The sequence below is a fragment of the Mycteria americana genome, chromosome 2 (assembly GCF_035582795.1).
Source record: "Mycteria americana isolate JAX WOST 10 ecotype Jacksonville Zoo and Gardens chromosome 2, USCA_MyAme_1.0, whole genome shotgun sequence".
NCBI lineage: Eukaryota > Metazoa > Chordata > Aves > Ciconiiformes > Ciconiidae > Mycteria > Mycteria americana.
In genome coordinates, this window is record NC_134366.1 from 71,931,478 (window position 1) to 71,956,941 (window position 25,464).

General features: G+C 39.9%; 1 protein-coding gene across 1 annotated transcript in view; it reads left to right on the top strand.

The window, feature by feature from the left end:
* The window catches only part of CNTNAP2 (contactin associated protein 2), a 1,202,777-nt gene that overhangs the window by 1,070,958 nt on the left and 106,355 nt on the right, over nt 1-25,464 (top strand). The window contains exon 16 of the mRNA XM_075493725.1: nt 8,472-8,642. Within this exon, the coding sequence (XP_075349840.1) occupies nt 8,472-8,642 (171 nt within the window). The remainder of the gene's footprint in view (nt 1-8,471; nt 8,643-25,464) is intronic.

A 25,464-nucleotide genomic window follows, 5' to 3' on the forward strand; every position in this document is an offset into this window, starting at 1 on the left:
TGGTAAGCTATTACAATTGCTTTGCACAGCTATAAACACCCACCCATATCTACAAGGCAGTAGAGAATCAGATCCTCATAGTTAGTAATATGGTTTGTGGACAACAGCAGGTTCCTGTATTTAATGTTTACCATTCTGGCATCATGGCAGGGTTCCTACACATTGTGTTGACTGTGGCACAGGGGTGATCAAGCTGATGTTTGCAGGTCAGTTATTGTTTAAAAAAATTCCCTTGAAAGGACACCGGTTTACATGCATCATTAAAGCTCCATCAGCACATTACACAGCTCCAGGTTGTAAACCATGCCAGATCAGGACCTTTCATTCTTTAGACAGATGAAAGTAATGATGCCAGCAGTGACAGGCTATGCATTGTGATTAGGCATTGTGACCAGGAGGCAAGACTTTTGAAAAATGATCCTCCAAAGATGATTGCAAGTAACACAGCAGGTGCTGGAAACTTTTCTGCATCACTGAATCCATTTCATTGACTCCAACATTTCACTGATAAATGTGATTGCACTTTTCTCTCACTCAGCAAGTATAGTGACTGGCAGAGTAAAGCAAACTTTAGCATCTGTTTATATCCATTGATCTATGTCTTGTAAGTGTTATGTCACTTGAGAATCTTCATGAAAACAGATAATTTATAACGGCAAGGAGATAAACTGCTATCCATCTTACTGCAATCTTAATGTAAGCTGTTTTATGTCCTTCATTACTGACCATAGTACTCAAGTTGATCCCAGATAATAGGGCAGAGATTCTTTCATTTCTAAATAAGCAATTTAGGCCTAGCCTGCATTTGTAATTCCTGAAAGACAGTTACCTTCTACTCAGTATCTTGTTCTGCATAAAGGAGTTCGGGGCTTTAGACCTTGGGCCTGTGTGAAAAGGTGGCAAATTCTGTGATGAGATCAACCATTGTCACAGCAGTGGCAGGTATGCAGGACTTTTGGCATTTGCAGTAAAAGAAGAGGTGGCAAAGGACTATGAGTGGAGACCAGCCAACCTTCCCACAACTGGAGGAGACAAAGGCATCAGTGTAAGATCACCACCCGAATGCACAGAGACAGTTAACTTTTTTCAGGATCTCAGTTTCAGAAAAGATGCATGCAGTGAACTTCCAGAAGAGAAGCCTCAAGGAATTACTTTGGGTTTGAGGTATAGTATAGAAATTGAAGTGGTTAAAAATCGTAAGCGCAGTTTTTCAGTTCAAATGTACTTTCTTGTTTGTCTGCATCTGGACATACTGATCTCTTCCTGGCCTTGAAACTCTAGACCCCTGCAAGCCTCCTGCAAATCCTAACAAAGGCGGACTCTCAGCCCAGTTCTGCCAGATTCCCTCCATCTCTCAGAGTTTTTAACACTCCCATTCTTTAGAAGGAACCAGTTTTAGTTAGATTAGCCAAAATGCATTCCATTACAATGCTGCAGCCTTCTGGAGTTGAGGTAATTTAAAAAAAATAATAATTTCTAAAACCTAGCATTTATCCTTTAAAATTTGAATTGTCTTTAATGTGACAGTCACCACAGCAGAGCTAACTTTTCTGTTTTGCTAACTGAACTCATCTTTAGATGTGTTGATATTCTCAGCAGGTTTTGTTCTGGACTTTCAGCCATTTGTTACTTTGTTGAAAGATACAGAGCTAGTTTTATCTTGAAAATTGAAATCTAACCTGTATTTTTATTTAGCCTGAAAGGGTGTAATTCAGTTTGCTGTTACGCAGTGTTAATACACTCTTCATCTGTTGACTTGGGGATTATTCTTCTTTTGTGTTGTCAAAGGACTTTTCTGCTATTAAGCCAACATCTTGTGTAGCAATTCCATTTAGTTTATTTTTCTTGATTCATGTTTGGATTAAGTAAATCAGGACACTACCATCTTAATTTTAAATTAAGTAGTAATTTGCATGCTTCTTTTCAAATGGCATTCTGCCTTGATGTTGATGGATTGTAAACCCATAGCCCAAGAAATACAATATTGCCATCTCTACTTAGAGTCTATGGATATTGTACCGAGGATGCCAGGCCACAGGCTTGCCAGGCTTGCACTCTTTCAGCTCCTGCCTCAAGATTTTTTTACTTGGTTCAGCTGAAACACCTTTTTTTTTTTCTAATGGCAGGGTGGCTATGCCTAGTTTGTTTTACTTTTGCTCATCTTCTTACGGTATAACCACATTTTTATACAGATACGAGTAAAAAGTAGATACTTTGTGCAGAATCAGATATTGATGACTAACATAATGATACAATGCAGAGGAATACACATCTGGTATGACAGCAGCAGCCTTGAAAAGTGGGAACATGGGATGCAGGGCAGAGGAGTACAAGCATGGGATGACACAAGACTGGGCTCTGACTGATACAGGGGACCCCGGGGCTGTAACCAACTCACCAGCAGTCAAATAAATTCAGGACTGGAGCTGGGTGAAATTGATTTCATGGGGATCAAAGAAATCAAAGAATATATGCAAAACTTACCATATATAGTAAATTATATATACGTTGTGTAGTAAATGTAGTATAGTAAAACATATAGTAAGTGTGTCAGAGAGTTGCAGTCCAGTGAAGAACGAAGGTGTAAAGGTGTGTTAGCACAAACAAAAATGACACCAAGCAGATCCTTCAGGAGGGAGAAGCCACCAGCATTGTAGTCCTCCCAGCAAAGGACTTAGGCTGCTGACAACTTGCCATCCTTGCTCTCCTCTCCCCCCAACACACGCACCTCCTGCTCAGACTGAAGCCATCCTCTCAGCCCCGCTCAGATTAGCACCATTGACAGAAGAGGGCTTGCCCTGCTTCGAGGTTGCAAGAACCTTTGAAAATAAGGTTCCACTCAGGGCGAGAAACACTGCCAATTTTCTTTGGCTTTTCTTTTGTTTCTTGAATAACTTGTGACATTCTTTTTTGATTGGAATATCTTTCCTCCTTCTCCCCCCCTTGTTTCATTGACAATGAAGTCGGATAAAGTCCAACAGCAAATTTGGATTTCTTTAGGGCAAATTCCACTCATGATGCAGATCTGAAGACTTGAATCAAAGCTGTGATTGTTGCTGTACTGATACCCAAGCTGCTCTGAGTGTGCATGCATAGATTCCTCTCTCCCAGAATGAAGAAAGAAAAAAAAAAACCTTGATTTGTTGAGCATAATTGTATGGATAATCTCAATCCATTACTTTGTGGCACAGAACAGTTTTCCATTCACACATCCATCTTCTCTGAAATAAGAGACTATTCTTACATTTTATTCACATAATGGTTCTGATAGAAAATCTGTTTTGCTGCAGATGAGGGCCCTGGAGGTTTCTGGTCTATTGTAATACATAAGAGCTGCCTGACATTGCAGCATTCGTTCTCTAGTGCTATTGCCTAGCAGGGCTAAAAGCACTGACGTCTTTTTACAGTTCTGCTGTTGCCATTATCCATTTCAATGGGGTTTAAATGTAAAAGTGAAATTGATGGTGTTAAAGCATGAATTTCAATCATGCTAAGAAAGAAGATATTGATGGGAGCTAGCAAGGGAGTTCTGGACAAAACTACTGCAAGGGAGAAGCTGAAAGGCTGATTGCTGTAAGCCCAGTGACTCTGTTTTATTGGGTTACAGAGCTACCACGTGTAAAAAGACATCGGTCCATGTTGCATAACTCAGGACGAGGTGAATTTGTCTTTGTCAGTATTATGGCAACCATCTTCATCCTCCCTGAGGTGGGACTTCATGGAAAAACCTTCAAGTCTTTATTCAGCTTTTTATCTGAGGTTTAAGGTTTCCTTCTCATTAATCTTTGTAGTCAGGGTGATTTCTTGTGGCCACAGACTATTGTGCTTCTTGTAAAAATCATACCTTTGTAATTACAGTGCAGTGTTCTGCCTGAGACTGAGTCTTTATGGAGCAATAGAAGAGACACTTTGTACCATACAAATTATAAAGAACACAGTAACTCAGAGTTAGCAAAACTAATGAGAAAGAGGTAAGGCTGTTTTGCAGGAGCTTAATGAGTTGGATTTTCATTTCCACAGCAGATAACCAGAGCTGTGAGCAACCTTGACACAAATTGAAAACAGAATCACAAAGTGTTACGTGGTCAATTGAAGCATCTCCGGCACAACTATTTCTCTGACCCCTGCTTGGATCAAGACAAACATCCATGACAGAGTTTCTTCTGGGGCTGTGGTCAGCTTTTCCCTTGCCTGCCTTTGCGTGCCCTGTATCCTAAGGCTTAATGCCATCGCCAAGAAACATGCAACTTTGTGAGAAACACAGCCATATTTTGGGGATCTCCACATTTATCTTGGGTTGCAAACAACTGAAAAGGCTTGTCTGATGTCTTGATTTATTGGTATTTGTGCTTCCATGACAGCAGCATGCTCTATACCTGTTTAATTGGTTTAAGTCAAATTTAAACACTAAGCAAGCTTAAAACAACAGAGCTGTACAACAGAGCTGTGGTCTTGATTACAGAATTATAGAGGAGGTTACAAAGAAGAAAATAAAATTATAATGTTATATTTCAGACTATAATCTACAATAAAAGTCCTCCTTAGCTTTTATGGTATTTTAGCTATCTAGAGGCAGAAAGGGCAAAAAAAGGGATGGCGTGTCTCCGAGCACCTCTTTCTTCCCGTTTCCAAAATAGAAGCCCTTCTGCCTTCCCCGTCTTAATGTTTCCAAGCCTACTGCGTCCCTGAAAAATGCTATCCCTCCTAGCTTGAGTGACTTTCTTACAAAGCAGAACATTTCTTGCAAGACTTTCTCAGTCATGTCCCATAAGCATACCGTTTTGTAAGGTCCAGTTACTCCTAGGCAATAATCATGACAAATAATTATTAACAGGATGGATTACAAACTTAGCATTTAGAGTGTTCTTTCTAAATAAACTCCCTTCCCACCTCCTATTAGTTTGGTATCCCTGCTGCCATAACATCTACCCTGTGGTTTAAGTCCCAGTCCCAGTTTCCTCCATCACTGCTTGCTCAGCCTAAAGTGGGAGAAAAATGCCAATAGGATCAATATGTTCAAACCATTTGAAGAAAGGAGTGTGACAGTGTGCCAAAGAAATTTTAGTGACTGACAAAGGTTCCTAGCAAGCAACAATAATAATGTATGTAAAGTGGATTTTTATTCAAGGTTTCCTTAGGCAGCCCCTTTCTTATCAAAAGATACCATTTTATGATGAAAATCATTATGTATGTTTAGCAAAACATTTCCATTGTACTCTTAATAAAATGTCTTTTTCCCCTGAAAGTGTTTTGAGATTAATGTATACTGATGTGTGAAAACATGATTTTATCTTTATAGGAATTTGTTATGAATAGTCTTTGAAAATGTCTCTCTCAAGCTGCGATTTTTCCCATTCAATCTGCACTGTTTGTATTTATCCTCTCGCCAGTAGCATCTGCAGCCAAGGCTTTCTGCAGAGTCAAATCAGAGTATCTCGAATGAAATGTAAAATCCTTAGTGATGGGCCTCTTCAGCAGATTAGATGTAGCACTAAATAAAAATTGACTGATTTTGTTTTAACAAAATGGTGACACGCTTTTCAATATGAACGCATTCACCTGTCTGGCCCTGGAGTTGTACTCAGGAGTGGTAGTCCTGTTTAAAAGTGTACTGTGGTGATGGTTTGAAATCTTAGCCATATTGCTGGACCCTGTTGGATGAACCCACAACCAATATCAGTCCTAAAAACTCTGAAATATATATTTTACTTTAAAAACTAAGAAAGTGAAATCTTCCCCTCTGACTATACAAAGGAATGGTCACATACAACTGGAAATTAATTCCCTGTAAAGGCAACCCTGCACTTTGGTTATGCGCTGTCACGGTTAAGGATTTAACCCAGAGTGTCCCAGCATTGCAGACTGAGTCTATGTTAAATTACATTTAATGCTTTCAAGTTTGCCAGATAATTAAAAAGATATAAATAAAGTATTACAAACTAAATAGCTATTTCATATAGCAGCTCCTACTCTTATTTACATAATTGCAATGGTAGTGATAATAATATACTGTATTGCAGTGGAGGCTACAGTTAAGGGGAGGCTACATTGCACCAGGACTTGACAAAATAAAACAAACATATGATCCTTTCAACAAAGCCGTCGTCAACGCATCAGTGGAAGTGATTAGTTAAGATAGGCGTCTAACTCGTAGTTCTTGAGATGTGTGGGGCTCACAGAAGATGTAAGCATGGTGTGAACGTGGGACTTGCATGCAGTGACTGGCTGGCTGATGCTGACAGGAGGGCTGGTCTGTAACCAGCATCCCCGGCCAGAGGAGGATGCCTGACAGCAGAGCCCATCGCAGCCGCGCTATTTGGCTGCAGGGTGACACAGCTGCATACTCATCGTGGTCTCATTTGGGGTAGTGAGGTGGCTGGGGAGCCTTTTTCGCTGAAGAGATATTTGTCTCCATTAGTACTTGAATTTCGTACTAGGTTCCCTGTAGCTCTCACAGCTCTTTTGCTTGTCGTGTGTTCTTTTTGTTTTAGGCTTATAACTGGGGTAATATTCAGAGAATGTAAAGCTAGGGAACTAAAATACTTATTTAATTTATCAAGGCATGGAAGCATTTCTACAAGGTTATTCAGGGCAGATAAATTAGCTCCTTAACAAGGTTTGCGTTAATATATTCCTGACTGTTTGTCTAAGTCCTGTTTATTTCATGTGAGTTTATTCAGCAAGTGGAATAAAACCTGTATTGAGAGTCTGCCAGCATCTAGCATATCTGTAGCTCCCAGGAGAAGGAAATGTAGATGTCCAGGTACATCTGCAAGTGGGAAAGTGTATACAGTAGTCCATCTGGATTCTGTACTAACGGATTATCGACAAAGCACTCATGCACCTAGACCATAAGCAACTCTAATATTGAGGGAGCACTCTGGAAAGTGAGAAATGAAAAGAGGCCTGAGACCATGAATGAAAATAAAATTCTAGACCTTTTTCATCTGTGTTGCTTTATCACTAGGTGTGTTTTCAGAGAAAAACCTTGCAATTAATTAGCAGACTTTTCTTGGTAAAGCTTGTTTATGATATGAAGGTTATTGACATTTCTATAGAAATCATTAATACTATTCAATCTAGAAATTATCAGTTTGTCTAAACAGGGTAAATAGTAATACATGTTGAAAACCAGCTGACCTAGCCTAAGTGGTTAATTCACAAAGTTATATGTCTTGTGTTATGAATGCCCATTTCATCCCCTTTTCACTGCTCACACGTGCATGTACACACATACACACAAAATCTGAGTTACAACTTTCCTCCTGGGATGCATTAAAGTAAATGGGAAGCTGCTGCTTTTTCCAAAGCCTCTCATTCTGCATTCTTGAGAGAGGCAGAATTAAATGGAGGGGATGGGATAGAAATATGGAAGGCATGTATGCATGTATTTAAACCTAAAGCCTTCTTCTGTTAATTCAGATGTGCAATTTAAATTTGAATAGAGATTAATAAATTACACAAATTATAACACTTTGGACTTGGGTGTGGGCCAGTGGTGTTATATGTAAGCAGTATTGAGTTTCTGGAGCTTCAGCATGCTCATTCATATTCATCCCATGCTAACCAGAGAAATAATAGCATTATCACCTAGTTCAGTAATCAAATAATGGGAAACCGATCTCCAGGAGTTTTGACTGGAATAGAAAGTAGTTTCTTATTGTGTTTATTAGCTGGAATACTAAGGATTCAGCTGTGGTGAGTTAATGAGTGATATTTTAATAAATTTCGGAATTTGGATACATAAGCATCCTGATGAAAGTAGAATTAGCTGTTTCAATCTCTCATTGGCTTCCCATATCACCTATATCTTATTAATTCTTTTTTCTTTGCAATGTAATGCTACCTTGCACAGAATGTTGACCGGCATGCTAGCTAAAGTAATGTTATAGTCCTTGAATATTATTAATTATGATATTTCTCCAGTGGAAATGTATTAGGGGACTATTAGGGGCATATGTTAATTGTGTCTGTATTGCTTAGCTTCATTTATTGGATTTTTCCTGTGATATATATTAATAGACTTCTAATTGACATGGCTACCTTTTCAGAAGAAATGGGTGTAGTTGTGCAGAGTAAATTTGAAGACAGATAAGTTACATGTGACACGATGTATGAAAGCAGAACATGTGCCTGAGGTGAGGCAGTTGCCAAATTAGTGTTTTGCCCATCTGTCTGATCTCCCATGAATTCAGTGTTACTATACTAAACATGTAGTAACAACACATTGGTGTATGACTGCATGTGATAAATTAGGAACTTGAAAATAAATGTACCATCAACTTGCTCTGCCTTCTGAAACCTGACACGCCGTATCCAGAAAAACAAAAAGGAGGTAGTAGAATCAAGGTGTTTGGGGTTTTTTTCAGTGTAGACACCATCGTAGCATATACTGACATGAAAAGCTTCAACTTTTCTGACAGCTTCAAGGGAGCACTGAAACGTGTGTATTTCCTGTCTATCTCATGCAGGAAATTACTGGAACGCAGCTTCTTTCGTTACTTCATCATCCTACCTTCACTTCTCCACCTTCCAAGGGGAAACCAGCGCAGACATCTCCTTCTATTTCAAAACGTCGGCCTCGGACGGGGTGTTTCTCGAGAATCTGGGGAACACCGACTTCATCAAACTGGAGCTGAAATGTAAGTCTGTGCTTCCCATCACTCTTCTTGGCACCTGAATTGGGTTCGTGTCAGATAGCAGGTTTCAAGGAATGCGTATCATTCAGTAAAATGTGTAAGCTCACTAAATTCTGGAAAAAATTCCAAATCAAGCTGCTTGACATATTTTCAAGTTGCCTTATGTGGGAGGAGTGCTTGAGGTATCTTTGGATTGTTTATTGAGGGGAGAAATACAAAGAAGGATAGAACTTGTAACATGAGTTATAAAAATGACACTGACCTGAAAAGATTTTTCAAAATTGCATGCCAGATTTATTTTTTTAAAGTGTCTGTAGCTGTGTGTGCTTTTCTATTTTATCTCACTGTTATTTGGAAATAGGGGAAAGAAAAAAAAAAAAGACACCACCCAGACAGCACTGTAAGGAGCCAAAGAGCTGAAAACTTGCATATGATATTAAAAAGCCCTAAAGGATCTCATAGAAATAAATCTTTATCAGTATTATCTGTTAATAAAATCACTGATCCGAAAAAGGGGGCATAATGATATCAAGAGGCAAGTTAATTTTATTATTTAAACTATTTTTAATGGCCCAGGGGCAAACTTTCCAAGGAAGATGACAAAATCCTCAGCTGTACCTGAATTCTGCTTAGTGAAATTGAAGCAGTTGATTTAGGGGGGAAAAATGTTTTATGTCTCCTTTGTTCTCCCTTGACCCAGTTTACCCTGTCGTAAATGGGAGCAGTGACAGGCCTGCTGTGTTACGTGTGGCTGTTATTACAGCCTCGAGCGGCACATTACAGCAGCAGGGTTATATGAGTCCAGCAAGCTGCCTCCCTGCACTCCAGCACCGGGAAAAGCATTTGTGCTTCCTTTTGCTGAGGGAGCTACTCATGGACCCCAAGGACCCAGCTCTAAATATTGATGCACAAAAGTCAGCGTCAAAAGTCAGTAACGTTGAAAGAGAAGAAATTGTTTGCATACCCCAAATAATCTGTTTTTATGCAAATTCAATGTGATTTACATGTGTGCATCTAACTTTAAAACAAAAAGTCATTTTCGACACTTCCCAAAGTCTAAACACACAAATTAGAATGTGGAAATTTAGAAACAGCCAGGAGGCCCCTTTAAAATGTTACTAAATTCCCCCTTCGGGTAAGAGTAAAGTGCGAAGTTCCAAGTGGGTGACAGCTTCTTTCCCTCTTTCTACAAGGAATTTAGTTGATGTTGCTTAATCCCAATTTGCTGTAATCTGCAACTGGTGCAAATCAAAATAGCTCCTGTTGAGTCACAGGGAATAGTCTCATTTGTATTAACAAGGGGCACAGTCGTTTAATAATAAAGTGGCAGGTATTTTTAATTTCACTTTGCATTTAAGTACTACTTACAGTCAGCTGAGGTGGGCATCTCCAAAGCTTCCTGCTCTTCTAATGTATGGAAGGTGTTCTCAGCCACTGTAGTTATCAGACCAGCCATGCTGTTGACTTAGCTAAAAGGTGACAATAACAGTGAATAAAGGTGACTTGGCAGTAACTATAATTCTTTTGAACTCAACACAGTTTAAATAATAATCATGCTGCAGTGGCTCGCTGAATAGATGCACCAGTTCAAGAAAGCATGTGGCGGTGTACTCAGAATATCATTAAACAGGAATTTAATTTTAAGCCTATGCTTGAGATCCACTGACTTTGCTGTGATTTGGCATATATATATAAATTCAACTTCTGTCTCATGTCCCTGAATCTAAACCTTAGATTACAAATTCTTGATGGTAGAAATTGAAATATCATCTGCAAAAACAGTCTATGAGGTCAAATGTACTATTGCTGTTTAAAGTAGTAAAAGACTCTTGATTAAAATTATGCTGACTGTATTTACGTAAAAGGACAAAGCAGTTCATTCGATATAATTGCATTCCCTCCACCCTTTCTTTCCTGGAAACTATTGCTTGAAAATTTCAGAGCCCCAGAAAACAGGCCTTTCTGTGACTTGAATGTTCTACCAGCTTAAAAAGAGTTGAATACTGTGGGTTTAGTAACAAAGAGAAACTCATTCTCTCTTCTGAATTACACATTTATTTAAAGAATGTTGGTTTTATACAGTTTTAATGTTTGTTTGTTTCATTCTAGCCTGCACTTAGGTTTTGTTGGAATTCATTCAAATGAAAAGTAGTTTCAGGATTTCAGAATTACCTTACATGACTTACAGTAGACCCTGCTGCTTCTTAAAAGTTTGCTTCCCCTTTACAGAAGTCCCGTAAAATTAATATGTGAATTTGTTTCTTAACAGGAACATAAAGTTAAGTCAGTAAGGTAGTTACAGAATTACCCCTAAACCCTGAAGAAGGTTTCCTTTGGCAAACTGCTTTCTAGCTAACACATCAAGTTCTCTAGTAGAACAGTTATTTTGTATTAAAGGGTTTTGCGTAATGGCCGTCATCACCTATTTACTACAAGCTGCTACGCTTCAAACAGTGGGTGTGTTGCTTTTGTCTGTTCATTGCCTTCTCATACAGGTACAATTCACACTGAAGAAGAATGACTTCCTACAAAATTTTTCCTTGATTTCTTTACTTTTTACAATTCCAAAAGGAAAATGTTGAAATCAGTGTCCTGCCAGCAGACACTGCAAAGTCTTTTTTATTCTTCCCTCATGTGTGAAATACCTGTGTATACCTGTCATATACGGTTAGCGAAGCATAAGCTTAGCTCTACAGACTAGGAACTGAGAAAGTCTACAATATCCAGTATTTTAATCAGCTTGCTGCCTGGTGAATGCATTACAGAAACAAATCGTTCGGTCTATAAAAATTCTTAGCTTCAGGTCTTTGGAAAGGAGTTTGTGGTTGCGTGTTTTATTCTGAGCACAAGAGTTGTCACTAGGAATACTCATTAAATTATTTTATTGGTGTGCTGTCTTGGAGCTTCTTAAGGTCTAATAACTGCACAGATTATTTTCTAACTCTCTAGATTTATAAGTTGGAATCTTGCAGTATCTTGAAGAGTAACTTCATGTGTCTTCAGCAAAGCCCAAGACTGCCATCTCTGAGGAGAGGGGGAATACAGGAGGGAGGGAAAGAACATGTTTCTCTGATTTAAAAAATAGCTTTTCCAAACAGCTGACAGGGAGGATTGTCATGAAAAAAACAGTGATAAAATGTTACTATGAATGTGGCTGAAGTCTTTGGTTATTCCATTTGTCAAGCAGCTCCTCTGGCAGGCTCGTACTTGTCACCATTCATGGAACAGTTGGCAGAGATGTGGAATTACCTGAAGCCTCAGTTTTTACATACATCAGTAAATCTACAGAACCCCATTATTTTTATATCTGGCTGGTCAGCTGGCAATGACTAGGATTGCTTAGAAAGGAGGTAGTTGGATAAGGTATAAATTTTTCTGCAGAGCAGTGCTTCCAGAAACCATACGTCTCTGGTCAAAACTTCCAGATGTTTTTAAAATTAAAAATGGTTTTTAGAGAGAGAAAAAAATGATGTTTTCTCTTTTAGAGCTTTCCTATACAGTTTTGGGAGGGTTTAACCTAAAATCTGGTCTTCCTATAAAAACACCATTGAGATCACCATTTTTTCATTTATACGAGCCCCCTTTTTTAACCTTGACCTACCTTTTAGGACCCAGAAGTATGTAACCTGCTGTCTACAAAGCCTGCCAGGTCTGTCTCAGACAGTTCCTTTTCAGTGCCTTTCATAAAAGCAATCCACCAAAAAGTTTGAATATAATTTCGAGGAGCTGTTTGGCATCTTTCTCAGAGCCCCTCGTCTGCTCCCCCACTGTGTACCTGAAAGCACCTATGAAATTTAGTGTCCACTCTCCATATAACTATACTATGTACATGCAGTAGAGCTGGCACTTGTTCTGAAAGGCGTTGGCTATAGTATGCAGTACTCCTATGAACTGAAATAAGCTGTGTGGCCCATCAGATACACATATCTGCCATAAAAGACCCACCTACTACTGCTAACCAGTTTAGCTGGCCATTACCCTAATTCATCCTTTGCCTTTACCTGTGTACCCATGGTTCAGAGGTCAGGAGCAGACCTAGCACGCGTGAAACAGAGATGAAAACAGCAGCCTATACGTCAGCCAACAGCAACATGGATCCTGCAGGTCCTAATGTTATTTTTTTTAAGTATTTCAGGATTAAATGTTGCCAAACAAAACATGCCAAGAATTTCATTTTGAATTCTTGAAGACTCTCAGCTCCCCTCCCCATTCAGTTCTTCCTTGCAGTCACTCCTCCCTGGAAATGGTCGCTTTGCATAATGGAGCCCAGCTAGAGCCATCGAGGTGCAGGGAAATAGGCCTCCACAATCCTAACTGGAAACTCTGCAGCAGGCAGGGACTACCTAAAATCCGGCTGAATATCAACATATCTGACTAGGGTCAAAGGAGCAAGAGTATGGTTTTGTACATTTATGAAGCATGGGTTGAAGACGTCGGAGGGCTACGACTATGAAAATCCAACCGTTTCATACTTGTGAGGTGTTTGTCAAATAGTCCAAATTTGAATTTTCTGATCAAGAGAAATCCCAAGGTTTGGAAGAGATGTATTCCTGAAAGCAAATTCTGGAAGGGACATATTCCTGAGAATTTGGGAAGAAGCATCTACCATCACTGTTTTGTATCAGATTCCCAGGACTGTTGCTCTAGAAAGCTAGTGGTGAATTAAACTGTTTCCAGAAAACTCTCTTGATGACACTGTCATATTATTCTAATGGAAAAGATAGTCTGAGCACTTCTGTAGCTACACTCATACCAGCACCTCCAAGCAATTTACAGTCACTAATGAATTGTGTGTCACTGTTATTATTCTGAAGTAAGTAAACAGCAAGTCAGTTTTGCAACAGAAGAAAAGATGAGGCTTAGAGAGATAAAGGTCAGCTTGTGTTTGATCCTGGCATGAACATGTAAGCGAGGAAGGAGCCTTCTTATTAATTTATTGTAGAAAGCTAGAAATGTTTACAAGCCCTGCATTCAGAGATGTCACTTGGCTGATAACCCCTGCAGTGCTAGCTGCCCCAAAAGTCTCCCCAAGGAGTCATCAGTGAACTTGGCTGCTGTGAAAGGGATTACATAGAGTAGCTTGCTGATGAGAGCAGCAGTATGGCTTCAGGATGGGTCTACTTGCTCTGTGGGCAAGGGATACTGACAGCACTCTAATACCCAACATTTGCACTTGAAGAGAAAAGTCCTCCATTGCTTCTTGTGCTTTGCTGTTTCTAGGCTACTTAGCTGAGACATAAGTAACTTCTCCAAAATCAGACAAGAAACAGTGACAGACCAGGGTCCGTGATTCCCACTGCTGTTTTCTTCTGCCCAGACAGCATTCATTCCTCCAGACTGAACGTTCTAACACATGACTGATTAATACATTTTCTTACAAATTTTAATAACTTCATCACTTCTTTCTCCAGAGGCATCCTAAAATGGAATTCTACCATATCAATGAGTTTTCCACATGATACTCTTTATATTCCCATATGTTAATGTAAATGCAGCTTACATTTTCCACTGCTTTATATTTCTAGCTGGGTAGAGAAACTGGTGTGACCTTCATTGTTTCTTTTAATTGAGTTGTTATTTTGCTTTCCTGGCAGAAGGTCACTTTTTTGAAAAACAACCCCCTAGGAGAGCATGTTGCATTAGCCACACGTCAAAGAATGCACAGGACACTGAGGAATCTCTTCATCCCAGGGGCCAGTACGAAGTTATCAAATTGAATGGAAAAACATTAAATTTCTTCAGGGAAATTTTTGACCCAAATGTTTTTACATCAGTATTTGCAAAGTCTCATACTATTCCAGGACAGTATGAAAGTTACAAACAAAAAAACCCTAGTCTGAAGAACTGCAAGCACCATTCTTTTAAAGATAGGATTCCTTTTCAGATGAGGTAGGTGATGCAGAAAAGCTTGATATTCAAACAGGGCAATTTATGGCCCATCTGAGAAGGCCAGTTCCACCTGTATCCTTGTTCCTAATTAGCAGATGGGAATAGGTGCCCAGGCTGGCATGTGGGAGCAAGCCAAAGGCAGCAAATAAAGATCCCAGCTGCTGAACTGGCTAAAACTGATCAACAGAAAATCCTAGGCACAGGGCTGTGGGGAGATTAAGGCCATCAGTAGCTCTTCTGTAACTAGCTTGGACTCTGACAGGTTACAGGGTGCTGGGTACAGGTTGCTCTACTTTGGTCTGCCTCAATGTCAGTATGGCATTCGTGACCCTGCACTGCACAGTGCTGTACGGCATCCCCTCAGCATTACCCCTCTCCTTTCAAGGGTGCTGGGATGCTTTTCTCATTGCCATAAATGGCAATTTAATAGTCATTTTATGCGCAGTGTCTTATAAATTAGTTACAGCTTACATAAAGTTCAAGGTGGGAACTGACTGGCATTCAAAAAGCGTATTTCTCCCTAACTTTGGTTTGTATTGCACTAAATACATGCAACACATGGCAAACCATTGCTAGCCCTACCACCCACTAGCTCATCTCAGGTCTTTGCCCTCATTTCCAGTCTACTTTCTGAAACTGCATATGCTTTGTTACCTTCTTCATGTATGCTGATCCTTTTCCTGCAGAAAGTAAATATTTACTATACTGAGCAAAATTACCAGATGTCTTAGGCACATCACAGGAACAGACCTTCTGGGTCCTTGAATTTAGATCCTCGCTGTCACAGACAACCACAATGCATAACCCATGTCTAGCTCCCTAAATTTGTCCAACTCTCTATTGAAAATTGTTTGAATTTTTGCCAGCTGGACAACTGTTTCAGAGTTTCACACCTTTGTTGGTTAGAAATCTTCTAATTCCTAACAGTTTTATTTGCATCTTTTGTTTATAGCCATTCATTCTTGTTTCAGTATTGTTCTTTGGCTGAACTAATTGTTTTTCCTTCCTAGCATTTACTCTCTCCTTGTGTATTTATGGAGCAATCATATCTTCTCTCAGCTTTTAATTGCTATGTTAAGCAAGACAAACTCACATCATCTCTTCTCATAAGATATTTTCTCTTGCTCCTTTCTCTTGTTATGCTAATAAGGTTCTTCCTACTCAATTCACCTTGAATTCTTCTTTCTTAAACACAGGTGATCAGAACTATCCACATTAATTCTGATAATGGTTTACTAGTGCCTTGCACAATGGCATACCCTGCCCACTGCGTCCCAGGAATTTTTGGCCGATCACACTGGGATCCCGTTTGTTATGTATTATTTTCTGACCTTTCCATCATTGTGTTACCGGCAAAAAAGATTTAGACATATGCTGACCTCTTGTGCAAAGGAATTCCTTATAAAACTAAATATGACTTGACCCAAAACGAATTAGAGGTCCTTTAATTTTCTGATGACCCATACTTCATCTATCTTGTCAACAATCTGTGCAATTCTGTTTTCCATCTCTGCTCTTTTTGGAAGAAAACTAAATATGCTAGATCTGTAACAATTCTCTTCTTCCAAAAATCAGAGGTTTTTCTAATCAAAGAAGGATATCCATTACATTGACTTTGTTAAGTCCTTTATATGCTTTCGTATTCTTTGTGTTCTGCCACACATTAGAAAGTGGTGTCTGCTTCACTTACTGGCTTTATGTGCACTCTTACCCTGCTTGACGCAGGGTAAAATCTGGGCACTAAGTCATTAAACTATGGTAACTCTGTTAGTTTACCTTTTCGTTGTAATTTCCTGTAATTTGAAGTAAAAATTCACATGTAGAACTGAAGTCAACAAGCTGATACATAAAGACTTTCTCGTCCTGCTACGTTTTGAAGTGACTGTGTGACTTCTTGCATTAGTTCATGTGGTAAGTAGTAGCAGGATGCCACTTTGAGCTCAGTTGACCTCTCCAGCCCAACTTTGTCACCGAGTTTTCTGTTTTAACAGAGTAAATGGCAACATGTTCCAAAACAAACTAGGAGGACAAGCTTCCTCTCTTCTTGATAGCAATGACTTAATTTGGTTTACTTCAGGACCAGATGTGTCTCCTTCTGAAGACAATGTGTCAGAGGCTAGATCCACCAGCAGGCCTAAGCATCTCTGTACAAAATTTTGATACTCAAAATACCTATCCAGCTGCCACCTAGCAGGAAGTGTGTCAAGCCTGTATCAGCCTAAATTTTCCAAAGGAATTTCCTCAAGGTGTATCCTCTGGCATGCCCAGATGTGCCTGCATCTTTGTAACACCTGAGTAGCACATGAAGAGCTGTGGTTTCAGTGGGGTAGGCACTGCTCTGCCTACCTTACATGGCCAGACTTGGCAGATGTTCCCAGTGCATTCCTTTTCTCTGCCCACATGAGTTTCAGATATCTACTTTCCACTGCATCTGTGGATGCTCTGATCACTAGATTATGAGGAAACAACGTCTTTGAATATCTCAATCTTTTCTTCACCACTTTGCAGGAATAATGGCATTCTTAATAAGCCATGGAGCAAATAAAGAGATAGACCTAGCGGCTAGGAGACCCACCTGAGGTGCATTTTTTTTTCCCAAAAAATACTTTAATATTTAAAAATGCTTATCTCAGCAAAGGACAAGTGTGTGATTTTGATAACATACTGCCCATGGGACTAAAATGAATCTCAACTGCTCTTTCAGTAAGTAAATAGCCCATGCAGTCTTTGCAACCACAGAATCACACAATCACAATATGACTGAGTCTGGAGGGGACCTCTGGAGGTCATCTGGTCCAGCCCCCCTGCTCCAGACTTTCTCCCTGATCTCTGGGGCCTGGGACTCCTGAAGGCTGGTCTTGCTAGTAAAGACTGAGGCAAAGAAGTATTCATTACCTCAGCCTTTTCCATGTCCTGTGTCACTAGGGCCCCCACCTCATTCAGCAGTGGGCCCTCATTTTCCCTAGTCTTCTTTTTGCTGCTTAAGTAGCACTTAGGCACTTACAGAAGCCTATCTTCTTTTTGCCCTGCTCTCTCCTTTCAGGATCCTGAACTCCACCATCTCGTTATCACTCCAGCTGGTGCTGTCTTCAACCTTCACATCCCCAGCAAGCCCCTCCTTTTTTGTAAGTGTAAGGTCCAGCAGAGCATCTCTCCTCTCCTTATTGGCTTCTCTTTCACTTACGTCAGGAACTTGTCATCGATGCTCTCCAGGAACCTTGTGTTGTCCCTCTGACAGATATTGGGGTGGCTGAAGACCCACATGAAGACCAGGGCTTGTGACATGAGGCTACTTCTGGCTGTCTGTAGAAGATCTCATCCACTTGTTCTTCCTGGTCAGGTGGTCTATAGCAGACCACCTGTTCTGCTGTCACCCATACCACTCTGTTCTTTAATCCTTACCTTTAAACATAATCAACATCATCCCATCCATTGAAATGCCATGAGTGAGGAAATCTGAAATGGTCCAAACAAGCTGCATTGTTTCCTGAGGCTATATGGCCTGAAGCCAATGGGTCTTCTGGTCCTAATTCATTTAGATGCTTTTGAGAATCTTTCTTCTGAGTGTTTAAACAGGGTCTTGGTAGTCTGTAAACTACTTTTTTTCTTTAATTTAGGCTTTTTAGATAAAGTGTTGGCAATTGCGTGGTTAGCCTATTGAAAGTCTGAATTATTCTTTATTGTTTTCACCAAAGCAATTAATTTTTAAAGTAGAAAAATATTTTCTGTGACTAAATTATAAGATATAATGAAAGAGGGGGTGTTTTTAATAATAACACAATTGTATCCATAATGCTTCAAATATTTATGCACATGATTCATTCAAATGATATCAATAGATTGAGTCAAGTGAATATAATTTTATTCTCTTTAAGTGTTTGCGAGAACATTATAGCGTGGTAGACTCTAAATGTTCATATAAAGTTTTGGCCACAGATTTTCCTAACACTTTGCAGCATTTCATCATGGTTTAAATGCTAGTTTTTAAAACTACCAGTTTAAATCATGTTGAAAATTAATTAATTTTTAAGTCACTCTTGATTCAGTCTCTATCTTTCTACCTTGCCTTGCTACAGTTGTTCTGAGGACAAGGAAAAGGAATATTTCTTCTCCTGACTTTTCATTCAGAAACCTTGCATACACGTATAATTTAAAAGAAAAGAAAAAACATTCATGTAAAACTTTGTTAAAAAGCTAATAAAGCAGTGAATCTATTTTCTAAGAAGAGCATGGAGGCAGTTAGTATCACAAGATTGCCATTACACTATCTTACGAAATTTAGGCTTTTTATATCCTCTTGATCTAAACATCTTGACTTTGGTTTTAAAATAGAGCTTGGATCACTGTAGTGCATTTTTTCTCTACTCGTGCACTGCAGACAGCTCTCTATTAGTATGAATTCTTAACAACAAATGTTTTATACAGTCATAAATCCTTTCACTCACCCTTTTATGTTTTCCACTGTTACAGCAGGAAATAGGAATGGGTCTCCTGTTGGCTTTACATTTCATAAGACTCAGGCACACGGTGGAACAAGAGGGGTTAAAAAAAGGTGGCTAAACCAGACAGGTTCCTCATTCACAACTTACAGTGCAGAGTGCAACAGGGTTCTTACCCTGATGGTGACCCCTGGGCAGCCACAGAGGAATAAATAGCAGCCATGAAAAATTGCTTATAAAACAGCCACTACAAATGACAAAAACTTACATGGCCAGGCAGAAAAATCAATAAGTTCATATCATCATGAGCACCTGGCCAGACTGAAAAGTTTTTCAGTAGCTACCACCCAGGCACCTAAATACCTTTACAAGTCTTAACCACAGTCTACAGCAGAACCTACAGCTAATACACAAATTACAGAATAAGAAAAACACCACAGAAGAGGAAGAAAAGCACATGTGCAATGTGCTCTTTCTAAAAATCCCACCACAGAGCAGTGACCGTCTTGATGTCTATTTTTCAGGCATGCACCAGGTGCATTTGCCACTTTTAGTATGATGCACCGTTTACAGTTTTGGCTGATTTTTATGACATTCAACTGTTGCATATTCAAGAGGGGTTTTGATATCCTTTGTCTCTGCTTGTAAGCACCCAGACTCATTGCTCAGCACTTTTAGAACCATGCCAAATTCACAGCAATTTTTCGTAGGAAAAGAAGCTGCTCTCTCCTCTCAAAAATCTCTCTGATACTTTACCATGCTCAGACATAATCTGATTCCATGAATGTTAGCACCTACTTTTATTTTGCATTTCATCCAACAAAAAATAACTACCAGTTACACAAAACGCTTTATATGCTGCATGGGAGAGCTCTGTTTTGATGGCTGTGCTTCCCCCTTGTTGTGGTGTCTTCTGTTGCATGGGACCAATTCAGTTTCATGGTAAAGCGTTGCAGTTAAAAGGATATAATGAAGTATATGATAACCCACTACAGACAGGAAAGCACACGCCTCCTCACCTTTTCCACTCAGTGCACTGACTACAGTTCCCTTTGTGTGAATCATCTCTCACAAAAGAGACCAGAAGATATTGCTGCTGTATTTTTTTAAGCTTTAGTAACTCTCAGGAGATGAATCAACAAGACCTTCAACTGAGTCACTGTTCCTTCCTTCCTTCCAAGCAGCTAAGTAGTTACTGGAAGAGGGCTGGCTGGATGGGAGGTAACATCGTCGATCTGAAATTGTATGATTGCCTTAGAAGTAAAGCAAGTAGGTATTTTTTCAAGCCCTGCTCTAACCATCTGATGTTTGACTTTAAACAAGTCCTTTCACATATCTTTGCTTTGGTTCCCTGTTTATGCAGGACTGATAATGTTATTTTTCATTCTTGATGTCCATGGCTGGAAATTGCTACGTCAACTCAAATATAATCATAAAAATATGAGAGTTGTTTCCAAGTGCTTATCTACAAGACAGCTGGAGTGCAATGAGCATAACTGAAGTAATTAATAAATAATGATAATAAATAATTATCTTCTTAGGGCATATTTGGCCTTTGCATGATCTTTCATGAGAAAATTTGGTACTTTCATCTGAATGCAGTATTTTTTTTATCCCCCAAAGCAATCTAATCTACTGGGTAGGAAGATTGGTATTTCTATTTGATTGGTTGGTTGATAGTTGAGTTTATTTTGAAGTGAAATAAAAATAACTGATTCTTAGTTATTACCAAAATCAAATTCCTCCTTATCTTTATTCTCACACAGATGCTTACTCATGATGAGGAAGGAGCTGTAGTCAGTTCTGATTTCCCTTCATATTGAGCTCCAGTATAGTTAGGCCTTTCCAAAATACTGTGAATTACATGTGTAAGCGGTTGCCTGCCAGTAGAAAGAGAATTGGTGTCCATCCACAAGGTGAGAGAAGCCAGGACCTTTTTTTTTATTTACTACCTTGCACCTGGAGAGCATTTAGCCAGTTGCAGGTAGCCTGTGTGCTTTGGAAAAGGTCGAGACAGGTTTCCAGCAGTTAAAAGTTCCCCCTTGGCTGCAGGCAGACAGCAGGTTGGACCACCCTAGGGAAAACTCGGGGAAGGATTGTAAGTCTGCACTGTTCTCTGCTCCAGCTTCTGCTCCAAAGGAGTAATCTAATCTTGTGTGTGCATGGAAACAAAATGGCTCACTGACATAATCACTCTCTACCAGAAACAAGCTGTAACCGGGAAGTGCTGCATCTAACAGATATGCCTCTTACCATATGCAGCTTCTTAACCTTTTGAGAGCAGACTATGGTAGTGAATCGCCCACTTTTAATACTAGTATTGTTGAAACAGTGCAGTTGTAAATGTGCACTTGAGGAAATTACTCCACACAGTAGTATCCCAGTCTATTATTCCCTTAAAGACTGAAAATCGGGGGGCGAGGGGGACAGGACAGAAATAGTGTTGATAGCTGAACTCACGTGAAATGGCAATAAGGAAGCACTGAAATACACCTGCAAATGTTTCAGAATATGTAGATAGGGATGAATATTGGTGCAAGTGGCAGATGCACAATGAAATTAAGCTTGATGCTGCAGACTAGCCAACAGACAAGCAGAATAATGACCTGTAATTTTTTATTTCTTTATATATATACTTGTAACAAACTGTAATTTCTTTGACTTTCCTAATGCGATCCAAGAGGACTAATCATGCACTGGAGAAAAATGGAAAATGTAGGACTTTGTGATTTACTTTTTGGAACTGAATTATGCAGGAAACAGCAATAAAGCACACTTTTAGCTGCCAGAAATATAGATCACACTAGCAAAATCTTATTTACTAGACACTATGAGAATCCCCTAGTCATATGAATGCAGATGAAAGCCATCCTGGTACCATGCTCCAGAAACACACAGTTACTGTGAGTGATATACTGCTGGTAATTAATATACTTTTTAATTTCTTCCTTCTACCTGCTACTATCACTGCAGTCTTATCTAGCATGAGCTTCAGCAACCCAGCTCACTGTTATGTTCCAATTCCATCCAGAGAAGCACATATTCAGCATCAGAGGTTAAGCAAGGGAAACAGAGACAACAAACAGATTATCATCAGCAATCTAATAGCCCTACAGTCCATCAGCATCCTTTTTCACTGAAGTTGATTGTCGTGGTTTATCCCCAGCCAGCAACTAAGCACACACAGCTGCTTATTCACTCCCATCACAGTGGGATGGGGGAGAGAATCAGAAGAGTAAAAGTGAGAAAACTCATGGGCTGAGATAAAGACAGTTTAATAGGTAAAGCAAAAGCCACGCACACGAGCAAAGCAAAACAAGGAATTAGTTCACCACTTCCCATGGGCAGGCAGGTGTTCAGCCATCTCCAGGAATGCAGGGCTCCATCACGCGTAATGGTTACTTGGGAAGACAAACGCCATCACTCCTAATGTCCTCCCCTTCCTTCTTCTTCCCCCAGCTGTATATGCTGAGCATGACACCATATGGTATGGGATATCCCTTTGGTCAGCTGGGGTCAGCTGTCCCAGCTGTGTCCCCTCGCAGCCTCTTGTGCCCCCCCAGCCTACTCGCTGGTGGGGTGGGGTGAGAAGCAGAAAAGGCCTTGACTCTGTGTAAGCACTGCTCAGCAATAATGAAAACATCTCTGTATTATCAACAATGTTTTCAGCACAAATCCAAAACATACCCTCATACTGGCTGCTATGAAGAAAATTAACTCTATCCCAGCCAAAACTAGCACATTGATGAAAAAAATTACAGTGGGCTTCAACTAGATCCCCACAGAGAGCTGTCACCCTCACATTGAAAAAGTGTTTCCTGATGTTCAGAGGGAACCTCCTGTGTTTCAGTTTGTGCCCATTGCCTCTGGTGCTGTCACTGGGCACCACTGAAAAAAGCCTGGGTCCATCTTCTTTATACCCTCACTTCAGGTATTTATATACATTGACAATATCCCCTGTGAGCTTTCTGTTCTCCAGGCTGAACGGTCCCAGCTCTCTCAGCCTTTCCTCATATGTGAGGTGCTCCAGTCCCTTAATCATCTTAGTGGCCCTTTACTGGACTCTCTCCAGTATGTCCATGTCTCTTTTGTACTGGGGAGCCCAAAACTGGACACAGTACTCCAGGTGTGGCCTCACCAGTGCTGAGTAGAGGGAAAGGATCACCTCCTTCAACCTTCTGGCAACAATCCTCCTAATGCAGCCCAGGATACCATTTGCGTTCTTTGCCTCCAGGGCACATTGTTGGCTCATGTTCAACTTGGTGTCCACCAAGACCCCCAGGTCCTTTTCTGCAAAGCTGCTTTCCAGCCGGGTGACCCTCAGCATGTAGTGGTGCATGGGGTTTTTCCTCACCAGGTGCAGGACTTTGCACTTCCCCTTGCTGAACTTTGTGGAGTTCCTGTCAGTCCATTTCTCCAGCCTGTCGAGGTCCCTCTGGATGGCAGCATGGACATCCCAGTTTTGTGACATCTGCAAACCTGCTGAGGGTACACTCTGCCCTGTCATCATCTAGATCATTAATGAAGATTTGAAGAGGATTGGAGACAAGATTGACCCCAGGGATACACCACTAGTTACTATCTTTCCTACCTTCCAGCTTCCATTTGCTTTCTCCTCACTTGCCTTTTCCACAATTTTTTTCTGTCATCTCCTCTCCCCAGTATTTCCCAGTACTCTGGAAACCCCAGACCATGGGAGTCCCAGAATTTCCCAGGGCTATGCTGCAATGTAGTACAGTACTTCTGAGTCAACTGGTATATATTGAATATCTAAGATTAAAACCACAGGTGAGGATAATGAATTTCAAGGGCTCAGCATGGAGACAATAAGGGAAGATTATTATAGTAGAGGGAGTCTAATCCGACAAACACAATGAAGGAACAAGAAAACAGCTAGCTATTCAGTCAGGCAGCCAGATATATGAAAATATATTTGAACAGTCATAAAATGAAATTATGAAAGAAGGATTTTAACATATGTAATCCCCATTAATCCAAAGACGTTTGATTTCTGTAAACAGAAGGCTAGGATTTAGACTTATTTGTCCAGTTGTTGAAATTACTCGTCCAGTTGTAAATCTTACTAGAAAGAAGATATGAACATATCATGGAAGAAGGACAATAATGTATTAAGGTTCATGTCTTTTAAATATACAGTAAAACAATTTATTTGTGTGCAGTCTTGTCTTACAATGTGACAACATAGTCATATGCATAAGAAAACAGCGGCTTTTGCTGAATCAGGACGTCTCCCAGTAGATCTAATTCCCTGTCCATTTGCAAAGAAATGTCACTGCAAGTTTGCAGCTACCAGATGTAGATACTGCGCACAGCAGAGACTGAATCAAGTACCTTCAGGCTGCAGACTAAATGGTGGAGAAAATGAGGATCAAAAATATGAGAAGGATAGGCACTTCAAAGGATGCTGTTTTCTGCATTTGACAAAGCTTTTTTCTTTATTTTTCATTCTGATTTGGTTTTTTGGTCTGCAGGATACTTTGAAAATTTTAAAATTAAAACATTGTATAAAAACTCACTGAAAAGGTCATAAGAAGCTTCAGACATTCTGCAGAGTTCTGTATTCCTGATGAATTTGCAGAGGAATTTAATAAATCCTGTTCACCATAAATTAGTTTCTTTAATCTTTGCAAAAAAACACCCTTGGATTTCTATTTTATCTTTTCTAATTACTACTGTATCATTTTTTCCAAACCTTTAACGGTCAAAGCCATTCAGTTATACGTGTTTTCATTCCTTTACCTTTCATTGAGAAGTTAATTTCTCTTCTCCTTTCTGTACATGTTTCTAGACTTCCTATGTCTGAAGGTAAAATATCTTTTAAAATATTTTCTCCAGGCAACAAGAATTTCACTGAGCAGAAATCAGTAATACTGTTACAGAATGTCTGAAATCACTCATATTTAAAAACTAACTTCACAGATATATCATCAAAATATTAATGCTAATAGCAGTCACTGTACTTCCTTTTTCACAGGGGAGTAATATTTTATCAATATATACGGTAATCTCTCTTCCCACATATCTCAAGTCCCTGAACATCAAGGCAGGGACTGAAGGAACAAAGTCCCTCCCATCGTAACCCAGCTCAGGTTCATGACCACCTGAGGAACCTGAACGTACATGGTCCATGGGACCTGACAAGATGCATCCCAGAGTCCTGAGAGAATTAGCTGATGTAGTTGCCAAGCCACTCTCCATCATATTTGAACTGTCATGGCACTCAGGTGAAGTCCCCAGTGACTGGAAAAAGGGAGAAACATCACACTCATTTTTAAAAAGGGTGGAAAGGAGGATGCAGGGAACTAGCAACCAGTCAGCCTCACCTCTCTGCCTGGTAAGATCATAGAACAGATCCTCCTAGAAGCTATGTCAAGGCATATGCATGACAGGGAGGTGATTAGAGACAGCCAACATGGCTTCATCAAGGGAAAATTGTGTCTGACTAATCTAGCGGCCTTCTACGATGGAGTGACTGC